Here is a 22,500-nt window from a genome sequence, read left to right on the forward strand (position 1 = left end):
GTAACAGCAGATGAAGTACAGTAACAGCAGATGAAGTACAGTAACAGCAGATGAAGTACAGTAACAGCAGATGAAGTACAGTAACAGCAGATGAAGTGCAGTAACAGCAGATGAAGTGCAGTAACAGCAGATGAAGTGCAGTAACAGCAGATGAAGTGCAGTAACAGCAGATGAAGTACAGTAACAGCAGATGAAGTGCAGTAACAGCAGATGAAGTACAGTAACAGCAGATGAAGTACAGTAACAGCAGATGAAGTGCAGTAACAGCAGATGAAGTACAGTAACAGCAGATGAAGTGCAGTAACAGCAGATGAAGTACAGTAACAACAGATGAAGTACTGTAACAGCAGATGAAGTACAGTAACAGCAGATGAAGTGCAGTAACAGCAGATGAAGTACAGTAACAGCAGATGAAGTACAGTAACAGCAGATGAAGTACAGTAACAACAGATGAAGTACTGTAACAGCAGATTAAGTATTGTAATTGCACTAGATAAAGTACAGTAACAGTACTAGATCTGACATATAGTAAATCACTGATGTCTGGAGCACAAGAATTGATGCTGCTGGTTATTTACAGTTACACAACTATAGGAACCATAATTTTCAATATCTATAAGTGATATTGTGGCAGAAATAAGAGTCTTCCTCCTTTTGTTTGTTCCGGTCTGTAATTGGCAGCGAGTGCTCCTGGGCTTTGAACCCAGTGTTTTGTTTAAAGCCAATTTTAATAGAACCAATTTGTTTAAGAGAAGTGAAAAAGTGAGTCAGAACTGACAACAAAACTTAGTCAACTTGAAACAGCATATGCAACTAATTTTACCAGAAACGGGCTTACACATCAGAATAATTTTTATAACACAGACAGTTATGTACATATACATTCAGAACAAAAGCACCTATTTCAGTGTCAGAACAGTGGATTTTGGAGTTTGCAGGAAAGAGTTTCCACATGAGGTGAGTCCAGATCAATGCATGTAATCTGCCATCAGCTGTAAATAACCTCCTAAGAGGATTGAGCGTGTCGGATATTCACAACTACGAGAAAAAAAAAGCCATTAAATGTTCCATTAGCGTAAATTAAAGACTAGTGGACTGTTTCAGTCTGTGGTGTTTGAAACATTCACCTTGAGAATTATTTCCTGAATGAATGAGAGTATTAACAGAGCAGGGTCAACAGTTACTGTAAGTAACAAGACTCAGTGAAGTAAATGAATCTCTCTTAAAGGAGCAGTGCAGAAATAGACGGAGGTTTTTGTTAAATGGCTGATTACCAATATAAAGAATCAAAAGTGTTTTGTCGTTTTCTTACAAACTGTTGGATGGTTGGTGTTGGCGAGTTAAACTACATACAGCAATTTTATAACTTTTTAAAGGCACTGTAAGCAATTTTTGACTGTACTGAGGCATAAAAATACCATAATATGTTTGCAGAATCAGGAGACCAATGTTCAAATGCTCGTTTCTCTGAAAACTAGTTATTCTACTCTTAAATGTGCGTTCTGTGTCGGAATGTCCGTTTTTGTTTTGTTCTGTGTGATCAGCTTACCCAATAGTGTTTCGACATCCCAGTTTGCCAATTGTTAACGAAATGGTGGGGAAAAAAATTCATTTTTTTTAACAGACCTTTCATTTGCAAACGATAAAAAACATTGCAAATGTATACATTAGATGATCAACTTACACATCAACCTAACTTATCTATCCATCATGCAGCACATGTTAGCAATGTTAATTCATGCTAACATGTTAAAACATACTAATGTGATAGAAACATGCCGTTTAATCATGTTAACGAAATGCTAATTCATGCTAACAATGTTAAAACATGCTAACGTGCTAAATCATGCTAGCAATGTGCTAATTGACGCTAGAAACATGCTAACAATGTGTTCAAGCAAAATACGTTAAAACATGTTAATGTGTAAAATCATGCTAGAAATGTTAGTTCGAAACATGTTAGCAACATGCTAATTCCTTTTAGAAACATGCTAATGGGTTTAGTTATGATAGCAACATAACATGCTAAAAATGTGCTAAATCATGCTAGAAACATGATAATGTACTAAATCATGCTAGTAACATTAGAATATGCTAGCAATGTTTTAAATTATGCAAGAAACATGCTAAATCATGTTAACATGTTAAAAATGTTAAATGGTAGTCATGTTAGAAATATGCTAGCACCATGCTAAAACATGTTAATGTGTGAAATCATGCTAGGAATGATTTAATGATTTTAAAACATTATCGCGCAACATGAGCTGCTTTCTCTGAGTCTTAAACCACTTTCAAGAAATGGCTGAAGACGCATCTTTTTCCTCAACACTTGACCCATTAATACTCAGATCTATCAAGGGTTGACTGTTGAATATTTCTTCTGGAGTGTTTGCTGATTATAATTCTCACTTAGGCTAATCCAGCATATCACACACTGCAGTGAAGTCAGTCTGAACCTTTAACAGTTTCATCAGAATAAAACACCAGGTCAAAGATGGAGACAAATTCTTTATTTACAAAACCCAATGAAGCGCAGGAAACACAATATAGCCCATCTGAGCTCACACTACATAAAAACTGTAAATAAAAAGAATTACAAGGTGGAAAATAAAAGATCCAAATGAAAGCAAAACGGTTCTGGAATATTTCATCCCTCAGATCAGGTCAGCCACTGAAAAACAAGTCAGTAAAACATCAATATCTCAACATTGATAATCTTGCATTCATTTGGGTTTTTTAAATAATGCATTTAGTCATGTCACAAACCACTTATATAAAATTGTACCAACAATTATAGAACAATAAATCAAAAATAAACAAAAACAAAGCCAGAAGGAAAAAAACAACATTTATATGAGCTTTAACAATGAGAGTTTTTTAATAGTATTTCATAGATTTTGTTTTTTGTGCCCTACCAAGAAACATGAATTATTGTCAACCAAAAAAAATGGACAAGATTCTTAACAAAAAATTAGCACTTTTGCAGGATTTAAAAAAAAAAACCCTCTGGTGCTCTTCGGCCATTTTTGATTGAAAATTTTATTTATTTTTTTACTTATTTAAAAATAGTCACACTTGTGCTCCTCACAGTCAAAATGAGCGCATTGGAAATGAATGGAGAAGAAGTTCCTCTAGTGGAAGCGTTTGGTACTGCAGCCGAACACACTCTCACTGAAAGCTCATTTACTGAGATATCAAGATCAAATTTGGAACAACTTTGTGGCACAAATCAAATGGCTTTTAATTTCTTACAGTTTTAGAGTAAATCATGTTTTTGCAAATATTTATATAAATTTTATATAATTTCATATAAAAATGTAAAAGTCTTTGTGCATTTTTCATGAACGTAAAATTCTGTAACTTTTAAGTTAACTTTTTTACAACTTTTTCACTAAAAAGTGTCGTCTTTGTCGTAAATCTTGAATGCTTTAGAGCACAGACTTAAGTTTGATAATTTATTTTTCAGGTTTATCCTCAAAAAGATTATAAATACAGCGTAAATATAATTTAGTACCATAAAATCCCCTAAAAAGACAAAATATTAAATAAACAGAACTAAAATATAGTACATTTCATTGAAATAAAAAAAGGGTTAAAAAAGGGCAGCAGAGGGTTAATTAAAATGTACATAGTGAATCTGAGTTAGTGTTGTGGTTAATAAAAACAATATTAAGTGAATATTAAATGTGTCATCAATAATAAGAATTCCTTTTATTGAACCATGAAGATGATTAGTTAAAGTGTCTGAATGAGCTGAAGAGATGATGATGATGATGATGATGATGATGATGATGATGATGTAAGACTCACCGTTCATGGGCATCTCATCGATCTGTGTGGAGTAGTACTGCTCAATATCTCGCAGGATACGGATGTCGTCGTTCTTCACGAAGTTGATGGCCACACCCTTCCTGCCGTAACGACCCGATCGACCAATCCTGACGAGACACGAGAATTAAGACACGCCTACATCTGATGTCATCACATCTGTGATATTACAGCATCACTGAGATACTGTTATACTATTAAAGGTTTGAATTAGTTTTTATATTTTTCTATATTTTTTAATGCCTGTATATATATATATATATATTTTTTACGTTTTATTTATTTTAGGACATGTTAAACTACATCAAAACGCAAAATGTTTCCCTGGCAACTGAAATAATTTTTTTATAAAATGTTTTAATCTTATAAAATTAAGGCCCGTTCACACCAAGAACGATAACTATATCAGAGTTCACACAATATTATTCTGTTTAATATAAGCGCTGCAGTTTATCGTCTGTCGCTTTAAAGGGCTGATTGATTATGATTAGACTTTTAGTGTCCACTTTTCACACGTTAGGTGTGTAATGTTGCAAACAACATCTGCAAAGTTACGACACTCAAAGTTCAAAGCAAAGGGAGAGATTTTCAGTGCGTCACTGTGTGTGTGCAAGCTCTTGAAGCTCCGCCCCCTGTGCCGGGAGCAGCGGCTCATATGCATTTAAAGGGACTAACAAAAACGGGGTTTTTTTGCTCACTATCAAAAAATGACAATTTTAACATTATATATAAAAATATCTGGAGTATTTAGAGCTGAAACTTCACACACACACTCTGGGGACATCAGAGACTTATTTCACATCTTGTGAAGAGGGCATTATACCCCCTTTAAAAGCAGGATGGATTCTGATTGGCTGTCAGCTGAAAGAAATTATTCTGAAAGTTATTTAAACAGTATAGTTTCACTGTGTCATTATTATAATTGTGATGTGGACTCTTATATTTAGAATGATTTTTAAAACTACATCTTTATTGTCCTTGATGTGAACAGGCCTTTACATTTTATTTTGAGTCACCAAAAATCTTTTTTTAATGCTTTGGTTTTAGTTAACTACAGTAACCCTAGATGTTAGAAACACTCAAACGTCTAGTTTTAATGAACATCTTCGTACACTGAGTCTACAGCGAGCGAGTTAACTCTTGCTCACTACTGTGAGACTGAGGTGTGTGTGTGTGTGTGTGTGTGTGTGTGTGTACCTGTGGATGTACAACTCTCTGTTGTTGGGAAGATCGTAGTTAATGATGAGAGAAACCTGAGGCACATCCAGACCTCTGGCCCACACGTCTGTGGAGATCAACACTCGACTGCACACAAGAAACACAATCTCAAACACTTGTGACATAAATCTCCTTCCACTGAACACTGTATTAGAGGACGTAATGACAGATCTTTTCTTCCATATTGTGACGTACATCTGAATGTAACAGATCATGAAAAAAAAAAAAAAAAAATGTAAGGCAGGGATTGGTTCTGTGCATCGGTTGTTGATTGGATGTTTAGATGTGGGCGTGGCTCTCAGTGTATTCAGATGAGCGTAAGATTGAGGGGTAGGGCTTGGTTCTGAGCATCAGTTGTTGATTGGATGTTTAGATGTGGGCGTGGCTCTCAGTGTATTCAGATGAAAGATTGAGGGGTAGGGCTTGGTTCTGAGCATCAGTTGTTGATTGGATGTTTAGATGTGGGCGTGGCTCTCAGTGTATTCAGATGAGCGTAAGATTGAGGGGTAGGGCTTGGTTCTGAGCATCAGTTGTTGATTGGATGTTTAGATGTGGGCGTGGCTCTCAGTGTATTCAGATGAGCGTAAGATTGAGGGGTAGGGCTTGGTTCTGAGCATCAGTTGTTGATTGGATGTTTAGATGTGGGCGTGGCTCTCAGTGTATTCAGATGAGCGTAAGATTGAGGGGTAGGGCTTGGTTCTGAGCATCGGTTGTTGATTGGATGTTTAGATGTGGGCTTGGCTCTCAGTGTATGCAGATGAGCGTAAGATTGAGGGGTAGGGCTTGGTTCTGAGCATCAGGTGTTGATTGGATGTTTAGATGTGGGTGTGGCTCTCCGTGTATGCAGATGAGCATGATAATGAGGGGCGGGGCTTGATTCTGTGCATTGGTTGTTGGTTGGATGTTGAGATGTGGACGTGGCTCTCAGTGTATGCAGATGAGCGTGATGAGGGGCGGGGCTTGATTCTGTGAATCAGCATGAGGGGCGGGGCTTAAGTGCACTAAATGATTGGAGGATCCAGCATACGTCACTAGAGACAAGACTGACGCTTCACTGGAAGATCCCGTTACGACATTCTGATTAAACATTACAAGATTTTCTAAAAGCGTAACATGCACGGATGAACTGTTCTGTAAGATCTATAGCAGAGTGAGTTTACCTGGCTCCAGATCTGAACTCCTTCATAATGGACTCTCTCTCTTTCTGTGGCATGTCTCCATGCATCGACGACACGGTGAAGTTCGCCTCCCTCATCTTCTCCGTCAGCCAGTCCACCTGACAACACACGGCAGACGTTACACCGAAACCAGACACGCCGTTACTACATTTCCAAACCGATCCATCAGCGTTGTCTAGTTAGGCTACAGGTCAAAAGTTTGGACTTTGTTTCTGAAAGAGTCTCTTCTACTCAACAAGGGTGTATTTATTTGATCGAAAATACTGTAAAATAGTGAAATATTATTACAGTGTAAATCAATTGTTTTCTATGTGAATTAGGGATGTCAACGATTAATCGACGATCGATTAATTGTCGATAATACATTTAATCGATACAACTTATCGATCATCGATTAAGCAGGTCTTCATGCGCGTGCGCGCTGCTCAACCGCGAAACATGTAAAGCCAGCGCGCCGGAGTTATGTTTGGGACCATTTTACACCACCATCATGACTATAAGTTTGCGTGTGCATTCGCAGCCTTTTGTTTTGTGCAAATGTAAGTTGTAATACTGTTTATTTTCTGTAGGCCTATCTATATCTGATTGATCTCATATTGGATGCATTTGGTTAAGAATTAACTCTGTAGTAAAGCGTCAGCTTCAGCGCGTGCAGCTCTAAACGGCAGTGCACGACTAATAATGACTATTGGGACTGTAATATCACATAACATTATAAAGAGAACAATATTGTAATAAAACATTGTGAATTATTTGGGTTTAGTTGCCGTGTCGCGTTGCTCCAGGAAGACCGCGTCCACAACATGAGTAGTTCTGAATGAATGGCACGTAACTTAGTTCAAGTTCACTTGTGCATGAATTTGCGTCATTTTGTGCAGATATAATTTGTAATATTATGTTTATTTTGAATATACCTGATTAATCTCATATAGGACGCGTTTCTTTTAGATAAATAACGTGCTAGCAAAGTGCTCCAGTTTAACGGTAGCAGATTCATTCAGCGCGTGCGGTTGTTCCAGGAAGAGCGCGTCCACAACAGTCACACATTCTAAGCGCATATGAGGCGGCGTTGGTGACACGTTGTATTAGTAGTTATATTTGATTATTAAATAATTAATTTAATTATCAATCACATCGAAACATTTTACAATCCTACTAGCCCTTTATTTATATTTAAAACCATTCTAATTGATTTGGTGAGGAACAGCGTTTTGAGCAGCATTTGCAGACCCTGTCATGCTGTCATAGCCACTGCAGTAGACGCATATCGCAGTATTAAGGCTAACGATTAATCGATTAATTGATCGTTAATTTAAACGATGATCGATCATGGAAATTTGTGAAAATTGACATCCCTAATGTGAATATATAGTAAAGTGTAATTTATTCCTGTGATCAAAGCTGAAAGTCTTCATTGTCACATGATCCTTCAGAAAACATTCTAATAAGATGATTTGATGATGAAGAAACATTTATGACTATTATCAATGTTGAAAAAAAATTTTTTGTGGAAACCGTCATATATTACAATTTAAAAGTTTAAAGTAAGATTTTAACACTTATTCATCAAGGACGTATTAAACTGATCAAAAAGTGACAGTAAAGACATTTATAATGTTATAAAAGATTCTATTTCAAATAAATGCTGATGAACTTAAAATGTTTCACGGTTTCCACAGAAACTAAATTTTACAATATATTTTCACATAAAAAACAGCTCTTTTAAAACTTAAGAATTTTGACTGCATTTTTGAATAATTCCAAACTTGACAAGATATGTAGTTTTGTGCATGAAAATTTTTTGCGCTCCCAAAACAGGAAACAGTCCTGCATACACACTGCTCAGTCAAATCAACGCTGAAGACTGGATGTGGATGACTATAGTGATGCTGATCCACAAACACTCATCTAACTGGTCCCAGTAGACCCGTGAGTGTAGCGTTTAGCAGCTGACCTTGCGTTTGGTGTTGCAGAAGATGACGGCCTGTGTGATGGTCAGTGTGTCGTAGAGGTCACACAGCGTGTCAAACTTCCACTCCTCTCGCTCCACGGCCACGAAGAACTGCTTAATACCCTCCAGTGTCAACTCATCACTGCAGAGACATGCAAACACCAGCTCAACATGAAGGCTTCTCACAGCAGCTATACTCACGTGTGCACAATATTTAACTTCATCCTATTTATATGTTCATATAATGCATCAATATAGTTAAAACAAATCTGCTGTAAACCCTGTAAAACCCTGTTGTTGAACTGAACTGACTTCAGCTGCATATATCAGTCTTTAGAGCTGAATTCTATTCGCATCACTGATGATAACAGAAATAAAGGTGACTTTTTTGTAGGGTATCATATTTAATACGTCAGGCTTTTATGGCTCAGTCTGATATAGTGAGAATATGAAGGAATTAATAAAAAAATATTTATATGCATAAAAAGTGATAATTCTGATGCTTTTAATGTAAATCAATGAGCCCTTTATAGCAGATACTTACATAAAATGCATATAAATATCAATATCTGCCAATAATATGTCTTAGTGAGATGATATTTAAATGCTTAGTTTTATGATCTGTAGTTTTAAAAGATAATGCAAAACAATGATGATAAATAACCCTTCCTCAAAAGCCTGATGATCATATTTGATGCTCGTGATTTTTATAATAAATGATGTCTGGCTAATCAAGTAAACCTGCTTCAGTCCAGCTGAAATATTACTAACAATATCAAAGTTATTCTTGCGTTTCCTTGATAAAATCAGAGCAGATTGACACAGAAAGACTCGTGAAGCTCGAGCTGAAGGAGGACGTTTGTACAGTTATACTGAGAGACTTTTACTGGATGAAAGAGTCTAAACTCTCGATCAGACACAGAAGCACTGGAGGAGATTGTGTGAAAACATCATGTTGATCATATAGAGGTGTGTATCAAATATAATACAGTAGTTTTAAAGAGTTAAAAGTGTGTTTGTGCATCTTTCTTTCCACATTAGTTTGATATTTACTGATCGAATGCAATCATATTCAGACATTAAGTGCGATTACAGTTAGATTCATTCATTTAGATTTATTATGAATGAGCTGAAGTGTCTCACCGTTTGACCAGAATGCGTATGGGGTCGGTCATGAACTTGTTGGTCATCTCGAGGATCTCGTGTGGCAGCGTGGCGCTGATCAGACACACCTGAGTGGCGGGCGGCAGGTATCGGTACACGTCGTAAATCTGTTCCTTAAACCCTGCGAAAGCAAAACCCAGGAGTCACGCGCGATCCGAGACAGGTTCACATGCGTTCGGGAGCAGTGCGTGACGCTTTACCCTTGTTGAGCATCTCATCTGCTTCATCCAACACCAGCATCTTAATGGCACGAGTCCTCAAACTCCTCCTGCGGATCATGTCTGGAAGAGGGAAGATTTACGCCATGAATCATGAACTTTAACAGGATCTCCTCTTTTGAAATAAGATTATGTACAGTGAGAAAGACATTATTGATAGAGTCACATTAACTGCACACATTTACATATCAACATCCAGTGAGTATTTAAACACCAGCTCATTTCAGCCAATCATAAGAGCTCATGGAGATGCAGAAGTCTTAAAGGTACAGTAGGAAAAACTGTTTGATTATAAGGGTCAAAGAGGACGAAAAATGGTCATTAGTGCTTAAAATAAATTATATTCAGTAAGATTATTGATTTAACTGCACTGACACATCAGATGGGAACAAAATTGAATGACGACTAACTTTAAAGTTATTAAACTAATCTGAACACTGAATTGTAGAGGAACGGATCACAAAATTCACTTTTCAGATCTTTATGGTTTTTGTGCCACGGATCAGATCATATATATATATATAATTTGACTGCTTTGATGGACTTTAAAAAAATATATATATATCCATTGACTCCCATTATAAAGCTTGGAAGAGCCAGGACATTTTTTTAATATAACTCTGATAGTGTTCGTCTGAAAGAAGAGTGTCATATACACCTAAGATGGCTTCAGTGCGAGTCAATCATGGATTATAAGTGAATAATGAAGGTTAAACCCACCGAACACTCGGCCGGGCGTTCCCGCCACCACATGCTGACCGTAGTCCAGCTTTCTGATGTCCTCGCCCACGTTTGTGCCTCCGATGCAGGAGTGACACTGAACATTCATATAGTCCCCCAACGCCAGGAGCACCTGCAGAACAGTGACATCATTGGGTCAGCAGGGGTCATGCAGATACAGCACAACTCAATTACAGAACATTCAAGGACTACAATCAGAGATGTCACTTATCAAACAATCTCTCTATTATCTTTCAAATTCTAAAAATGTAAATGCATAACAGGAAAATAAGCTAATAAATCAAAATGGTAGAACAACTAAAGTGCAGCACATGCAGTGACTGCGGTGACTTAACCAGTGAAATTATATTATGATAAAGATATCGCTTTCCTTTTAGAAACTGATGAAAATGTTTGAGCTGAAGAATAAAAGGTGCGTCACATACTGGGATATTTATGAGCAATATTACACTCATAGCCATGCGAAACGCCTCTATATCAGACGGACTGTAGCGTTAATACTGCGTGAAAAGATTGTTTTATCGATAAAATGAAACACTAATTTCACATATCTTGTCTTTCAATAATGCAAGCACTTTTTCATAAATATGGGTGTTTTCAAGGGTTTTCCAAGGACTTCAATTTCAGAAAGTTAAATTCAAGCACCTTGAACCTGTGTCAGACACATGAGATTAAAAAACAAAAACTAATAAATGTGTTTTCTAAATCTTGACTTTACCTTCTGGATCTGTCCTGCTAACTCTCTGGTCGGAGCCAAAATCAGCGCTTGAGTCTCTCGAACCTGGTGAAGGAAAGAAGGGGCAAAAAATTGCTTGTGATGAAGAAAAAAAACAATTCATTACTTGAACTATAAAATACTTTAAAGTCCCCCTGTGGTGAAAATCCAAATTTGAATTCGCTTTAAGACAAAGCATGTGTAAGTTCATAAGTCGACAGCATTGCTGAGTATTTCCTCCTTAAAACTGCAGTGAACCAAAGACAGTCTCAAACACACGCTTTGAAATCGCTGGTGTTTCTGACGTCACAAACTACCTTGTAACCAATCAGATCAACGTGTGATCGTCAACCAGTGGATCTCTGAGCTGAGTGAGTGAGTGGAGGCGGGGCTCATTTGCATATTCATAGAACCACGCATACTACATGAGGCGAGGGTGTCGAGTTACATTCAAGATATTTTAAGACTTTGGTGATCATAGATGAGTTTTAAGGGATACAATTATTGACTACAGGAGGCCTTTAAATATAAATATAATTTAAAATACTGACAGAAAGCTATAGTAGTGTAGCAATGACACTAAAAACACTGGAAGGAAAAGGAAAAGCGCATCAGAAGTAAAAGCGAAACGCACCTGGATATCCAGACACTGCAGCACAGAGATACAGAACGTGGCTGTTTTACCGGTTCCGGACTGAGACCTGGAGAACAGACGAACCACGTTAGTCAACGTACATCACAATAACTAACAAACGTTTACTTGATCAACTCCTCCACACGTACTGGGCGATGACGTCTCTCCCCTTGATGATCTGTTTGATGGCTCGCTGCTGGATGGCTGAGGGCTTCTCAAAACCTAAAAGCAGTGAAACAACCATTAAAATGATAATTTAAGGCATTTACATCCTAGCATGACAGTAACCGTAAGTGTCCAGCACGTTATCCTAGTGATAAACATCCCACAATATACAGTAAGACTATACGTATCATATAAGGGTGTAACAATACATAGATATGGATCAAATGACTGATACGATGCAAAAATCAATACCTAATTTTTTTTTAAAGAGACACCTTTATTTTGACAATGTTTCACTGCTCTTTACTAAATAACTATTATAACTTTAATATATTTAATTTACACAGTGAAGACTATGCAGTGTTATTACACACTTCTTTACTTTCATTTCTGTGTCTGAAAACTTCTTAGACCTACATGAAAAACACTCATTTCATTTGAGTCCTTGTTTTACTGTATTTATTTGTGCTATTGCTTGTAATTTGATTACCTGTTGAAAATATGATCAATCGAATCATAATCATATCACTGAATTTTGTTTAGGTATCGGCAAATATCGTATCGTTGGCTGTGAGAATCGATATCATATTGTGATGAACCATCCGATTTACACCCCTACTATATCATACGCATTTTTGTTTGTTGCAGGAATATAAATTTCATTCTAATCTCTCATTGCCTTACACACACACACACACACACACACACACACACACACACACACACACACATCTCATAGACTAGAACACACTCTCTCACACACACACATCAGACTTGAACACACTCTCACACACACCTCATAGACTAGAACACACTCACACACACACACATCTCATAGACTAGAACACACTCTCTCTCACACACACATCAGACTTGAACACACTCTCACACACACACCTCATAGACTAGAACACACTCACACACACATCAGACTTGAACACACTCACACACACACCAGACTTGAACACTCTCTCACACACACACATCTCATAGACTAGAACACACTCTCACACACACACATCAGACTTGAACACACTCACACACACACCAGACTTGAACACACTCACACCAGACTTGAACACACTCTCTCACTCACACACACACACACACACATCTCATAGACTAGAACACACTCTCACTCACACACACACACACACATCAGACTTGAACACACTCACACACACACCAGACTTGAACACTCTCTCACACACACACACACACACCTCATAGACTAGAACACACTCTCTCTCACACACACATCAGACTTGAACACACTCTCACACACACACCTCATAGACTAGAACACACTCACACACACATCTCAGACTAGAACACTCTCACTCACACACACATCAGACTTGAACGCACTCACACACACACCAGACTTGAACACTCTCTCACACACACACATCTCATAGACTAGAACACACTCTCACACATCAGACTTGAACACACTCACACACACACCAGACTTGAACACTCTCTCACACACACACATCTCATAGACTAGAACACACTCTCACTCACACACATCAGACTTGAACACACTCACACCAGACTTGAACACACTCACACCAGACTTGAACACACTCACACCAGACTTGAACACACTCTCTCACTCACACACACATCTCATAGACTAGAACACACTCTCACTCACACACACACACACACATCAGACTTGAACACACTCACACACACACCAGACTTGAACACTCTCTCACACACACACACACACACACACCTCATAGACTAGAAAACACTCTCACTCACACACACATCAGACTTGAACACACTCTCACACACACAGACACACACACCAGACTTGAACACACTCTCACACACTCACACACACACACACACACACCTCATAGACTAGAAGAACACACTCTCACTCACACATCAGACTTGAACACACTCTCACACACACACCAGACTTGAACACACTCTCACACACACACACATCTCATAGACTAGAACACACTCTCACACACATACACACACACACACATCAGACTTGAACACACTCACACACACACCAGACTTGAACACACTCTCACACACACACATCTCATAGACTAGAACACCCTCACACACACACATCAGACTTGAACACACTCTCACACACACACACACACATCTCATAGACTAGAACACACTCTCACACACACACACATCAGACTTGAACACACTCACACACACACCAGACTTGAACACACTCTCACACACACACACACACATCTCATAGACTAGAACACACTCTCACACACACACACACATCAGACTTGAACACACTCACACACACACCAGACTTGAACACACTCTCACACACACACATCTCATAGACTAGAACACACTCTCACTCACACACATCAGACTTGAACGCACTCTCACACACACACACAACACAACAATGTCTACTGACTAGTTGAGTTTAACAGTTACGTTAACGCTCTATTAAAACACCACAATCGCCTCAGTTATTAATAACCATGATAAAGTAAAGGACCCGTCATTATTATGATTATTTAAAGAGCCAGTTATTGATGAATGTAATATCGTGAATTGATCAGCACCGTTCGCTTAGATCTTCTCTCACTTCAGAATAAATCTCATATGGAGCTCTATAACCTGATATGTCGTGAATTTCAGCAGTAATTAATGATTAATTGTGCGTTATTACCGTACGCGTAGATCCCGCGCAGTAAATCTTCCCTCAGGCCCATCGTGTAAAGTCGGAGTCACATCCACCTCTTCACTCGTTTCAAACTCGATTTTTGTCATATCTTCCTCCTTCAGGAGCCTCTTCCTCACGGGAACAGCGGCGGCGGCCATAATTATGAGTTATTTTTAATATAAATGACGGGTTAAAATATGAAAGCGCGTCTTTGCGCGTACACAGGCCGAACGGAAGAGCAGCGTGTGTCGCGGTTTGATGACGAGCCGACGAGCGGCATGAGACGCGCGATGATGACGTTATCCTGACTGGCCCCGCCCACTATTTAGATTAAAATCGTCAGCTGTGTCCTAAACCGCTCATCTAGTGCACTCAAATGCCATTGAGTGCACTAGATGAGCGGTTTCGGACACAGCTCACGATTTTAATCTAAATAGTGGGCTATATAGGGATTCGTGAACGAGTGAGCGGTTTCAGACACAGCTATGTGCCGCATTTCACATTCGCCTAAAGGGATAGTTCACCCCCCCCCCCCCCCCCCCCCCCCCCAAAAAATGCTGTCATCATTTACTCATCCACAAGTTGTTACAAACCTGTATGAATTTCTTTCTCCTGCTGAACAATAAGAAAGATATTTAAAGAATGTTTATAAGCAAACAGTTGATGGACCCTATTGACTTCCATAGTATTTTTAATTTTTTCATGCTATGGAAGTCAATGGTGCCCCGCAATCTTCTAAATATGGCAAGGCAAGGCAAGTTTATTTATATAGCACATTTCATACACAATGGCAATTCAAAGTGCTTTACATAGAAGAAATTAAAATAATAAAAAGAAATAAGAATAATTAAAACAGTTTAGAAAAATAAAAAATAAAATACAGTACAAACAGTCGGACGAACAGTGGCACAGTGCTCATTCAGTAAATGCATAGTTAAACAGATGTGTTTTGAAAGATTTTGAATATCTTCCTTTGTGTTCAGTAAAAGAAAGAAGGAATGAGTAAACAATGAAATGTTTTTTTTGGGGGGGTGAACTATCCCTTTAAACACAGTAAACGTGCTAATAATAATACATTTCTATAGTTTAGTGGCCTTGATTTACAATGCATGTTTTATGTTTTATCATGTGTTTTTGTTAAGTAAAAATGGCAAAACGCAAAATCTTTCAAAATGTCACATTAGCCAATTTTAACATTATCTTCTGCCACATGAAATGAGATAAAGGAGCTTGACACTAGTACAGACTAATCAAATCGACACCAATTCTTCATTAAGAATTTGACTTTGAAACCACATTTACAGAACTTAATGTTATAATAAACACTTAAAGTCCCCCTGTAGTCAATTATTGTAATCCCTTAAAACTCATCTTTGATCACCAAAATTACATATTTAGGCATTTTTTCCAGAAAATAATGTCTTCATGCCTTAAAATATCTTGAATGTAACTCGACACCCTTGCCTCATTTAGTATGCGCGGTTCTATGAATATGCAAATGAGCCCCGCCTCCACTCACTCACTCAACTCAGAGATCCACTGGTTGACGATCACACGTTGATCTGATTGGTTACAAGGTAGTTTGTGACGTCAGAAACACCAGCGATTTCAAAGCGTGTGTTTGAGACTGTCTTTGGTTCACTGCAGTTTTAAGGAGGAAATACTCAGCAATGGTGTCGACTTATGAACTTACACATGGTTTGTCTTAAAGCAGATTAAAAACACCACATAAGCCCCTTTCACACAGCGCTTTGAACCCGGGAAATTGCCGGCAAATTGCCAGAGCGCCTTCTGTGTGAACACAAACTCGACCCGGGATTTATGCCGGGATCGATGCCGGGTCGGGACCTAGTAACATTGCCGTGTTCAGTCCCGGAACGCGCGCTGTGTGAACAAAAGCCGTAATAATGGCGTGTCGTAGTGATGACGCTGAAGCCGGGCTCGTTCGCCAGCTGTGAAACGGTACGTAATGCGCAAGTTTATGATCGAATCAGAGAAACAAATGCACAAGCGTGGTTTCTCGAGAGAGAGATCGCAGCTCATAAGCAAACTTAAGACTCTGCTGAGATTACAAGTCACATCGATGTCACGTGTCTTTACGGCATTTTTACGGGTTGTGTGTGAACGCACTCTCTGATTCCGGAAAATCACTGGCAGTGTGAATGAACCAAAATCAAACGAACCCGGGTCAAATCCCGGGTCACTTTATCCGTGTATTTTCCGGAATCTCTGTGTGAAAGGGGCTTTAGACACATAAACTACATTAAACGTTTTTTTTATTAGCTTTAAGGTTCTATCCATTTAGACACTGGGTCAAAGCACATTTATTTCTATAGCACTTTAAATTGATCATTTCAAAGCAACTTCATAATTCACAGGAAAATTACAGTTAATGTTGCAAAACTCATTAATTAAAGGAGCTCTAGTGTCGTTATTCAGCTCGATTCAGTTCATATTTTGTTCTTTTTTGACAGTGTCAGTGCAGTCAGACTGATGTTATGAATGTTGATGGTCTTACATGTCATATAAAACCCTGACAACTCTTTCTATATCCACAGATGATCTCCTTTTGGGTTTCCATCACTTTTAATATAGTTTTGCATGATTTTTCAAGTCATTCATAATGACTACAAGTGATTTTTAACATTTATTTTTTGCGGCTGAAACTCATCAAGAGTGCATTATTTCCTGACCACTTTTTTAGTGGCGATTGATCCAGAAGTATTTTCTTCTCCCATTCATTTTTTACCATAAGGATTTTAAAAAAGGGCTTTGTTATCAGTGACGAACTGAACCAATCAGCTATGAGGAGAATCAACACTACAAACTATGATATGAAGCAAAAAAGTGTTTGAAAATATTTCATAAACACAAAGGAATGAGACTGTGATCTCAGCAGCGCAAGTGAAGGAAAGAACTACTATCCCACTTTTAAAAAAGGGTTACAATACCATTATCCATAGTCCAGTATAATAAACCTGTTATAATAAGCCTGAACAATACCATTATCGTCTCAAAAATGTGAATTTGTGAAAACAGTGACGTCAGTTCAGTATTTATCCCCGTAGGGAAAGTGTGTTTGCAGCGTACACTCACACAGACATCTGACAAACTCACATTTGGCATATATTTAAATATGAATACATTATATTATTTTCTTATCTAATTATTTTAGATTAGCTTGTGTGCTATCGCTTGTGTGTCGTGTGTGTACACTGTATATATAAAATTATGTGTATGATATACTGTATATATACACATAAAAACTTTAAGATGCAACTAATCGATTTGACAGCACTTATATGCTTTCCCTCCTACTCCGATTGGTGTAATGTTCCGTACAGCATCATGGGTAATGTAGTTTTGTGTCAGGAATTTCACAGTTAAAACAGGATTTAAAAAAACATGAAGTTAATGTGAGCTGACGGACTCAGCAGAAGCAAATCCCACCGATTAAAGTTTGAGTTATCGTTGAAAATCTATTTCCCTATTGAGAAAATTTATGTTATTACTTCCAGAAGCAGACTGTCACTCTTCAGCACAATTTAGAATAAATCAGAGATTTCACATTCCCTTCCCCTCAATCAATGTCTTTCCCAACTAATTCTCCCAGATTAAATCTGATTATTTTAGAAAAGCGAATCTACACCCTGATCACGCAACTTCGAACGTTTTGTTTTGCAATGAAATAAGACAGAAGCCAGTCCCGCTCTAGACTCAGGTTTATTATGGGATGTTCCAGCGAGCCACAGAGAAAAACACAGTCCGATAGGGAATGAAGATCTGTACACGACCAGAGTCCGGTCTACTGGTCCTTGAGCTCCTTCAGCCTCTTGATGGCAGATTTCACTGTGACGGCTGACGTTGTGCTGAGGAAGACACAGAGCGAGACGTTAGAGTATTTAAACACTAGATGAGAAGCTTTGATGAGGAATGGCGCTCGCTCTTACTTGTATGTCCAGGCGCCTCCAGCCACAGTTTTCATGCAGGATCCACAATGCCAGATACCAACAGCCTTTCTCTTCATCTTAGTCTGAACACACACACACAAACAACTGACAATTCAGATTCTGTATGAAATATTGCAGCGTTTATTCTGAATGATTTACAGGTGCGCATCATCATTATAGTTTTAATGATCTTGAATCAGAATAAGTTCCTCTTGCAGCATCTCTTCTCTGATGACGAGGACCGGGCAAAATATTGGGGGTAAATATTGGTAACCTTAATAATATAAGAAAGCTATACATTTATTTTATATTTCCCGACAGAGATGCGTCATATATCCTACCGCTCTGCACTCGGAGATGTGGGACACGACAGAGACAGACATTCTCTTTTCTAATATCTTCATGTTTTCTCCGGATGTTGTAAAAGGTCTGAAGAGTGAGTTTTATCTTCAAGACTTTTAGGCAACGTTTGATTTTGCGTTGCCAGAGAAAAGTGGAACTAAAATCCCGAGCGCGAGTGAAATGCGCTACACAAATAAACTTGACGAGCCTTTCCATAATAACAAGCACAAACTGTGTTAAACAGAATTTGATGTGCAAGCAAACAGGAATCAGGCCTATTATATTAGCATTTTAACTGTCGTAAAGTAATACAAAAAAGCGCTGTAGGACAAATTAAAGCGAAATAAAGTAAGAAATGTTTATAATCCCCTGCGAAAATGGGCGAGACATGAGTGAAGATTTGGGAAAATAAACAAGATATTCCATGTCCAATGAAATATTGTTAAATTCGCTGATAATCGGGCGACCAGATCGCAAAACATAATACAAAGATTAAATGTATGTGCTCGCGTGATGGCACAAATCCAAATGTTTCCACGGCTGCGATGTAACATTTAATTGGCTAAACTAATATTCACAATATTAACGTACAAAAAAAACCCGTGTGTTTTGGCGACCCAGCGCCGGTGATGCGGCTGTTTACCGGGTTACACACGACTGAGGCTCACCTTTCCACAGAAAGAACAGGTGTATTTGGCATGTTGGCTGATCTCGATCTTCTTCACCATCTTCCTGAGGGACGCACCGTAACGGGTGCCGTACTTCCCCACAATCCCCACCTTCTTGGTGCGCTTGGCCTGACGGGGAATCAGGAACATTCATGAACATGCCATACTTCACACAGAGATTTCAATAAATATGAGATACTTTAAATAAATATTTCAATAAATATGGAAAATTGTAAATAAAACACATTTGGATCAGAGAATTTCATTCATGCTGTTGATGTGAGTTTGCAGAAATGACGTGTGTGTGTGTGAGAGTGTGTGTGTGTGTGTGTGAGAGAGTGTGTGTGTGTGTGTGTGTTGAATAACTGAACTAATGCTGCAACATTAAATAAACACATTTTATATAAGAGCTATACAGCAATATGAGTGTAGCATAATCTGTGTTTAGAGGAAAGGGTTGTTGTTTTACTTCAGAAAATATACCAGACTACACACGAGTTACAGACATGAACTAAACCAAGTTCTACACTGCATTATAGTCATTTCTGATCACTAAACGAAGCTAAACAACTGATTTAAACCACTAATAGTCAACTTTACACTCCTCTCACTATCTGCTGCTATGACTATAAACATTACGCCAAACTAAAACTCATTTACATGTTAAACAGAAGCGATATCTCTGATGTGAAACACTAAAGTCTCCGTTTCCACACGATCATCGACTCGGATTCAGAGCCGCGACTCCCGGACACTAAGAGTGCTTCAGAATAACATTTAAAGACGTTATCATCGTCTAGTTCAACATATACAGCAGAGATAATGTTTCATTCACTCATCCAAACACTGAGGAATGAGAAACGGCAGTTATTTGAGAGCGATAGAGAAGATGTTTGAAGATTACTCGCTCGGGCCACAAACACTCACCATTTTAGCAGAAGAGGTGCGGATCCAAAAGAGGCCGAGCTACTGCGCATGCGCGATTTACCAGCGCTCACAGCGAGGCATTATGGGATACCGGAGGACCAACTCCAGCGAGCAGCCAGAAACACCTCACAGAATGTTATTATTATAATGCGCGGTAATATGTCAGGTTAATACATAATCATCTCTGGAAATATCCAGCAATAGCTTTTAAATATAGATATGTATTCGCTTGTGTGTGGGTATGTGTATATGTGTGCGTCATTCATTTTTAAAAGTATAATTTCCTTATATATATATATAATAAATTAATAGAATTATAATACAATTCGTTTAAAAATTATTTATATAGGTGTACATATAAAAATATTTTATTATATACTCTAAATATAATTTTATTGTATTATTGTATAATAATTATAATATATATGTATATATATAATTATAACTACATATTTTTATAAAATTATTATATTTCTAATCTTCAAATAAATAAATTAGAATTATGAATAAAATAATTGTAGGTATATTTTTATGAATTTTTTTCATTCATTTTTAAAAGTATATGTTCCTATATATATATATATATAGTATTAGATTATAATCATAATTATATATATATATATATATTTAATATATTTACAAAATATTATTCTATCATATATTATATATGTATATATAAAATAAAATAGAATTATAATACAATTAGTTTAAAAATGATTTATATGTGTATGTACATAATATAAAAAATATTTTATTATATACTATATAATTTTATATTAACTAAATTATTTGATATACAATAATATATTATTGTATATTAGTTATAATATATTTGTATAAATGTCTAATTATAACTACATTTTTATAAATGTATTATTTTTATAATCTTAAAATGAATTATAATTATTAATAAAATAATTATAATTATTAATGATTAAATAATAATTAATAATTATTAAATAATTATTTTATTATTAATAAAATAATTATAGGTACATTGTCACTGTGATTTTATGCAGCTTCAGTATGATAGAAATATAGTACAAAACACAGAAATCCGCAGAAAATATCTAGATTTATTTTGCTGGGTTTAATCACTGAAACATCTTCAAAAGTTCAGACATGCAGATCTAACATTAATCTGTAACATATTAATCCGTAAACATGATTTAGGGTGAAAAATTGGCAGCATTTCTAGAGGAACTCCTGAGGAACACGATCAGAGGAAAATACTGACGACTACATCACTAATTCATAATCAATACACAAATAACTCACTTCAGCCAGACATCAGATCTCTCACACACACTCACACACACACTCACACACACACTCTCACACACACACACACACACACACACAACCACTCAAATATGAAGATTCACAGTTATGAAGGAAATATTACAACAAGGCCAGTTGTTAAAACTAACAAATACAAGACAAAGGCACAACCAATGTGCTTTAATACAACAACACATTAATCTCTTTAATATTGAGTTATTTCATGAGGAAAGTGTCATCTAATGTCAGTCTGTCACATGATGGGGTCAGGGGTCAGAGGTCAGGGGTCAGAGGTCAGGGGTCAGGGGTCAGATGTCAGGGTTGTTAACACTAGCGCCCCCTGCTGGAGAGGCCGTTTAAAAGCCTGTCTCGATGCTGAGGGTTCGACGGGTCACATGTTCGATCTCTCCAGTCACGTACTCGTCAAAACTGGTCTGATACTTCGCCAACATCTTCAGCATCGGGCGCAGGTTCAGCCACCACTGTTCCTTAGGCATCCTGTGTCTGCACACACACACACACACACACACACACACACACACACACACACACACACACACACACACACACAGAGTGCATAAATAATGTCTAGTGCATCTTGACTGCATCTCAGAGTGCATGTATAATGCGCACAGAAGAATGCTTGATTATGATATTAATCTGCGGATGCATTGATTATTAACGAGGGGAATCTCGTGGCACTCACTCGAAGTCGGTGTGTGTCTTGAGTTCGGTGACGGGACTGAACGACATGACCTTCTTCTTCATGCCGATCACACACGCCGTATCCGGAGCGTTGGCAAACACACGGCCTGTAACACACACACACACACACACACACAC

General features: G+C 37.7%; 3 protein-coding genes across 6 annotated transcripts in view; all 3 read right to left on the bottom strand.

Moving 5' to 3' along the window:
* Positions 1–2,495: 2,495 nt before the first annotated feature.
* On the bottom strand, positions 2,496–14,756 carry eif4a3 (eukaryotic translation initiation factor 4A3). Its single transcript, XM_082155927.1, is given in 13 exon segments — positions 2,496–2,671; positions 3,811–3,938; positions 5,026–5,133; positions 6,207–6,322; positions 8,179–8,317; positions 9,319–9,460; positions 9,540–9,620; positions 10,278–10,410; positions 11,017–11,079; positions 11,648–11,714; positions 11,797–11,869; positions 14,496–14,542; positions 14,544–14,756. Coding segments are annotated over 13 exon segments (1,218 nt in total). The 5' UTR covers positions 14,648–14,756; the 3' UTR covers positions 2,496–2,654.
* A 3,437-nt stretch (positions 14,757–18,193) lies between these two features.
* rpl37a (ribosomal protein L37a) lies at positions 18,194–20,488 on the bottom strand. The gene is made up of 4 exons (XM_082156044.1): positions 20,377–20,488; positions 19,450–19,578; positions 18,440–18,522; positions 18,194–18,358 (listed from the first exon to the last, which is right to left on the bottom strand). The coding sequence occupies exons 1-4, from the start codon at positions 20,377–20,379 to the stop codon at positions 18,295–18,297; spliced, it is 279 nt and encodes a 92-aa protein (XP_082012170.1). The 5' UTR covers positions 20,380–20,488; the 3' UTR covers positions 18,194–18,294.
* A 944-nt stretch (positions 20,489–21,432) lies between these two features.
* Positions 21,433–22,500, bottom strand: part of pfklb (phosphofructokinase, liver b) — a 20,974-nt gene continuing 19,906 nt past the window's right edge. For 3 of the 4 annotated variants that reach the window (XM_082155813.1, XM_082155815.1, XM_082155816.1), the window contains exons 21-23: positions 22,364–22,469; positions 21,732–22,161; positions 21,433–21,672 (exon numbers count right to left, since the gene is read on the bottom strand). In XM_082155813.1, coding sequence (XP_082011939.1) covers positions 22,014–22,161; positions 22,364–22,469 — 254 coding nt within the window. In that variant the 3' untranslated portion in view covers positions 21,433–21,672; positions 21,732–22,013. Of the gene's footprint in view, positions 22,162–22,363; positions 22,470–22,500 lie in introns of all 4 variants that reach the window. The other variant, XM_082155814.1, reaches the window with a different exon arrangement.

Source organism: Leuciscus leuciscus, assembly GCF_965113295.1.
Source record: "Leuciscus leuciscus genome assembly, chromosome: 23".
Lineage (NCBI taxonomy): Eukaryota > Metazoa > Chordata > Actinopteri > Cypriniformes > Leuciscidae > Leuciscus > Leuciscus leuciscus.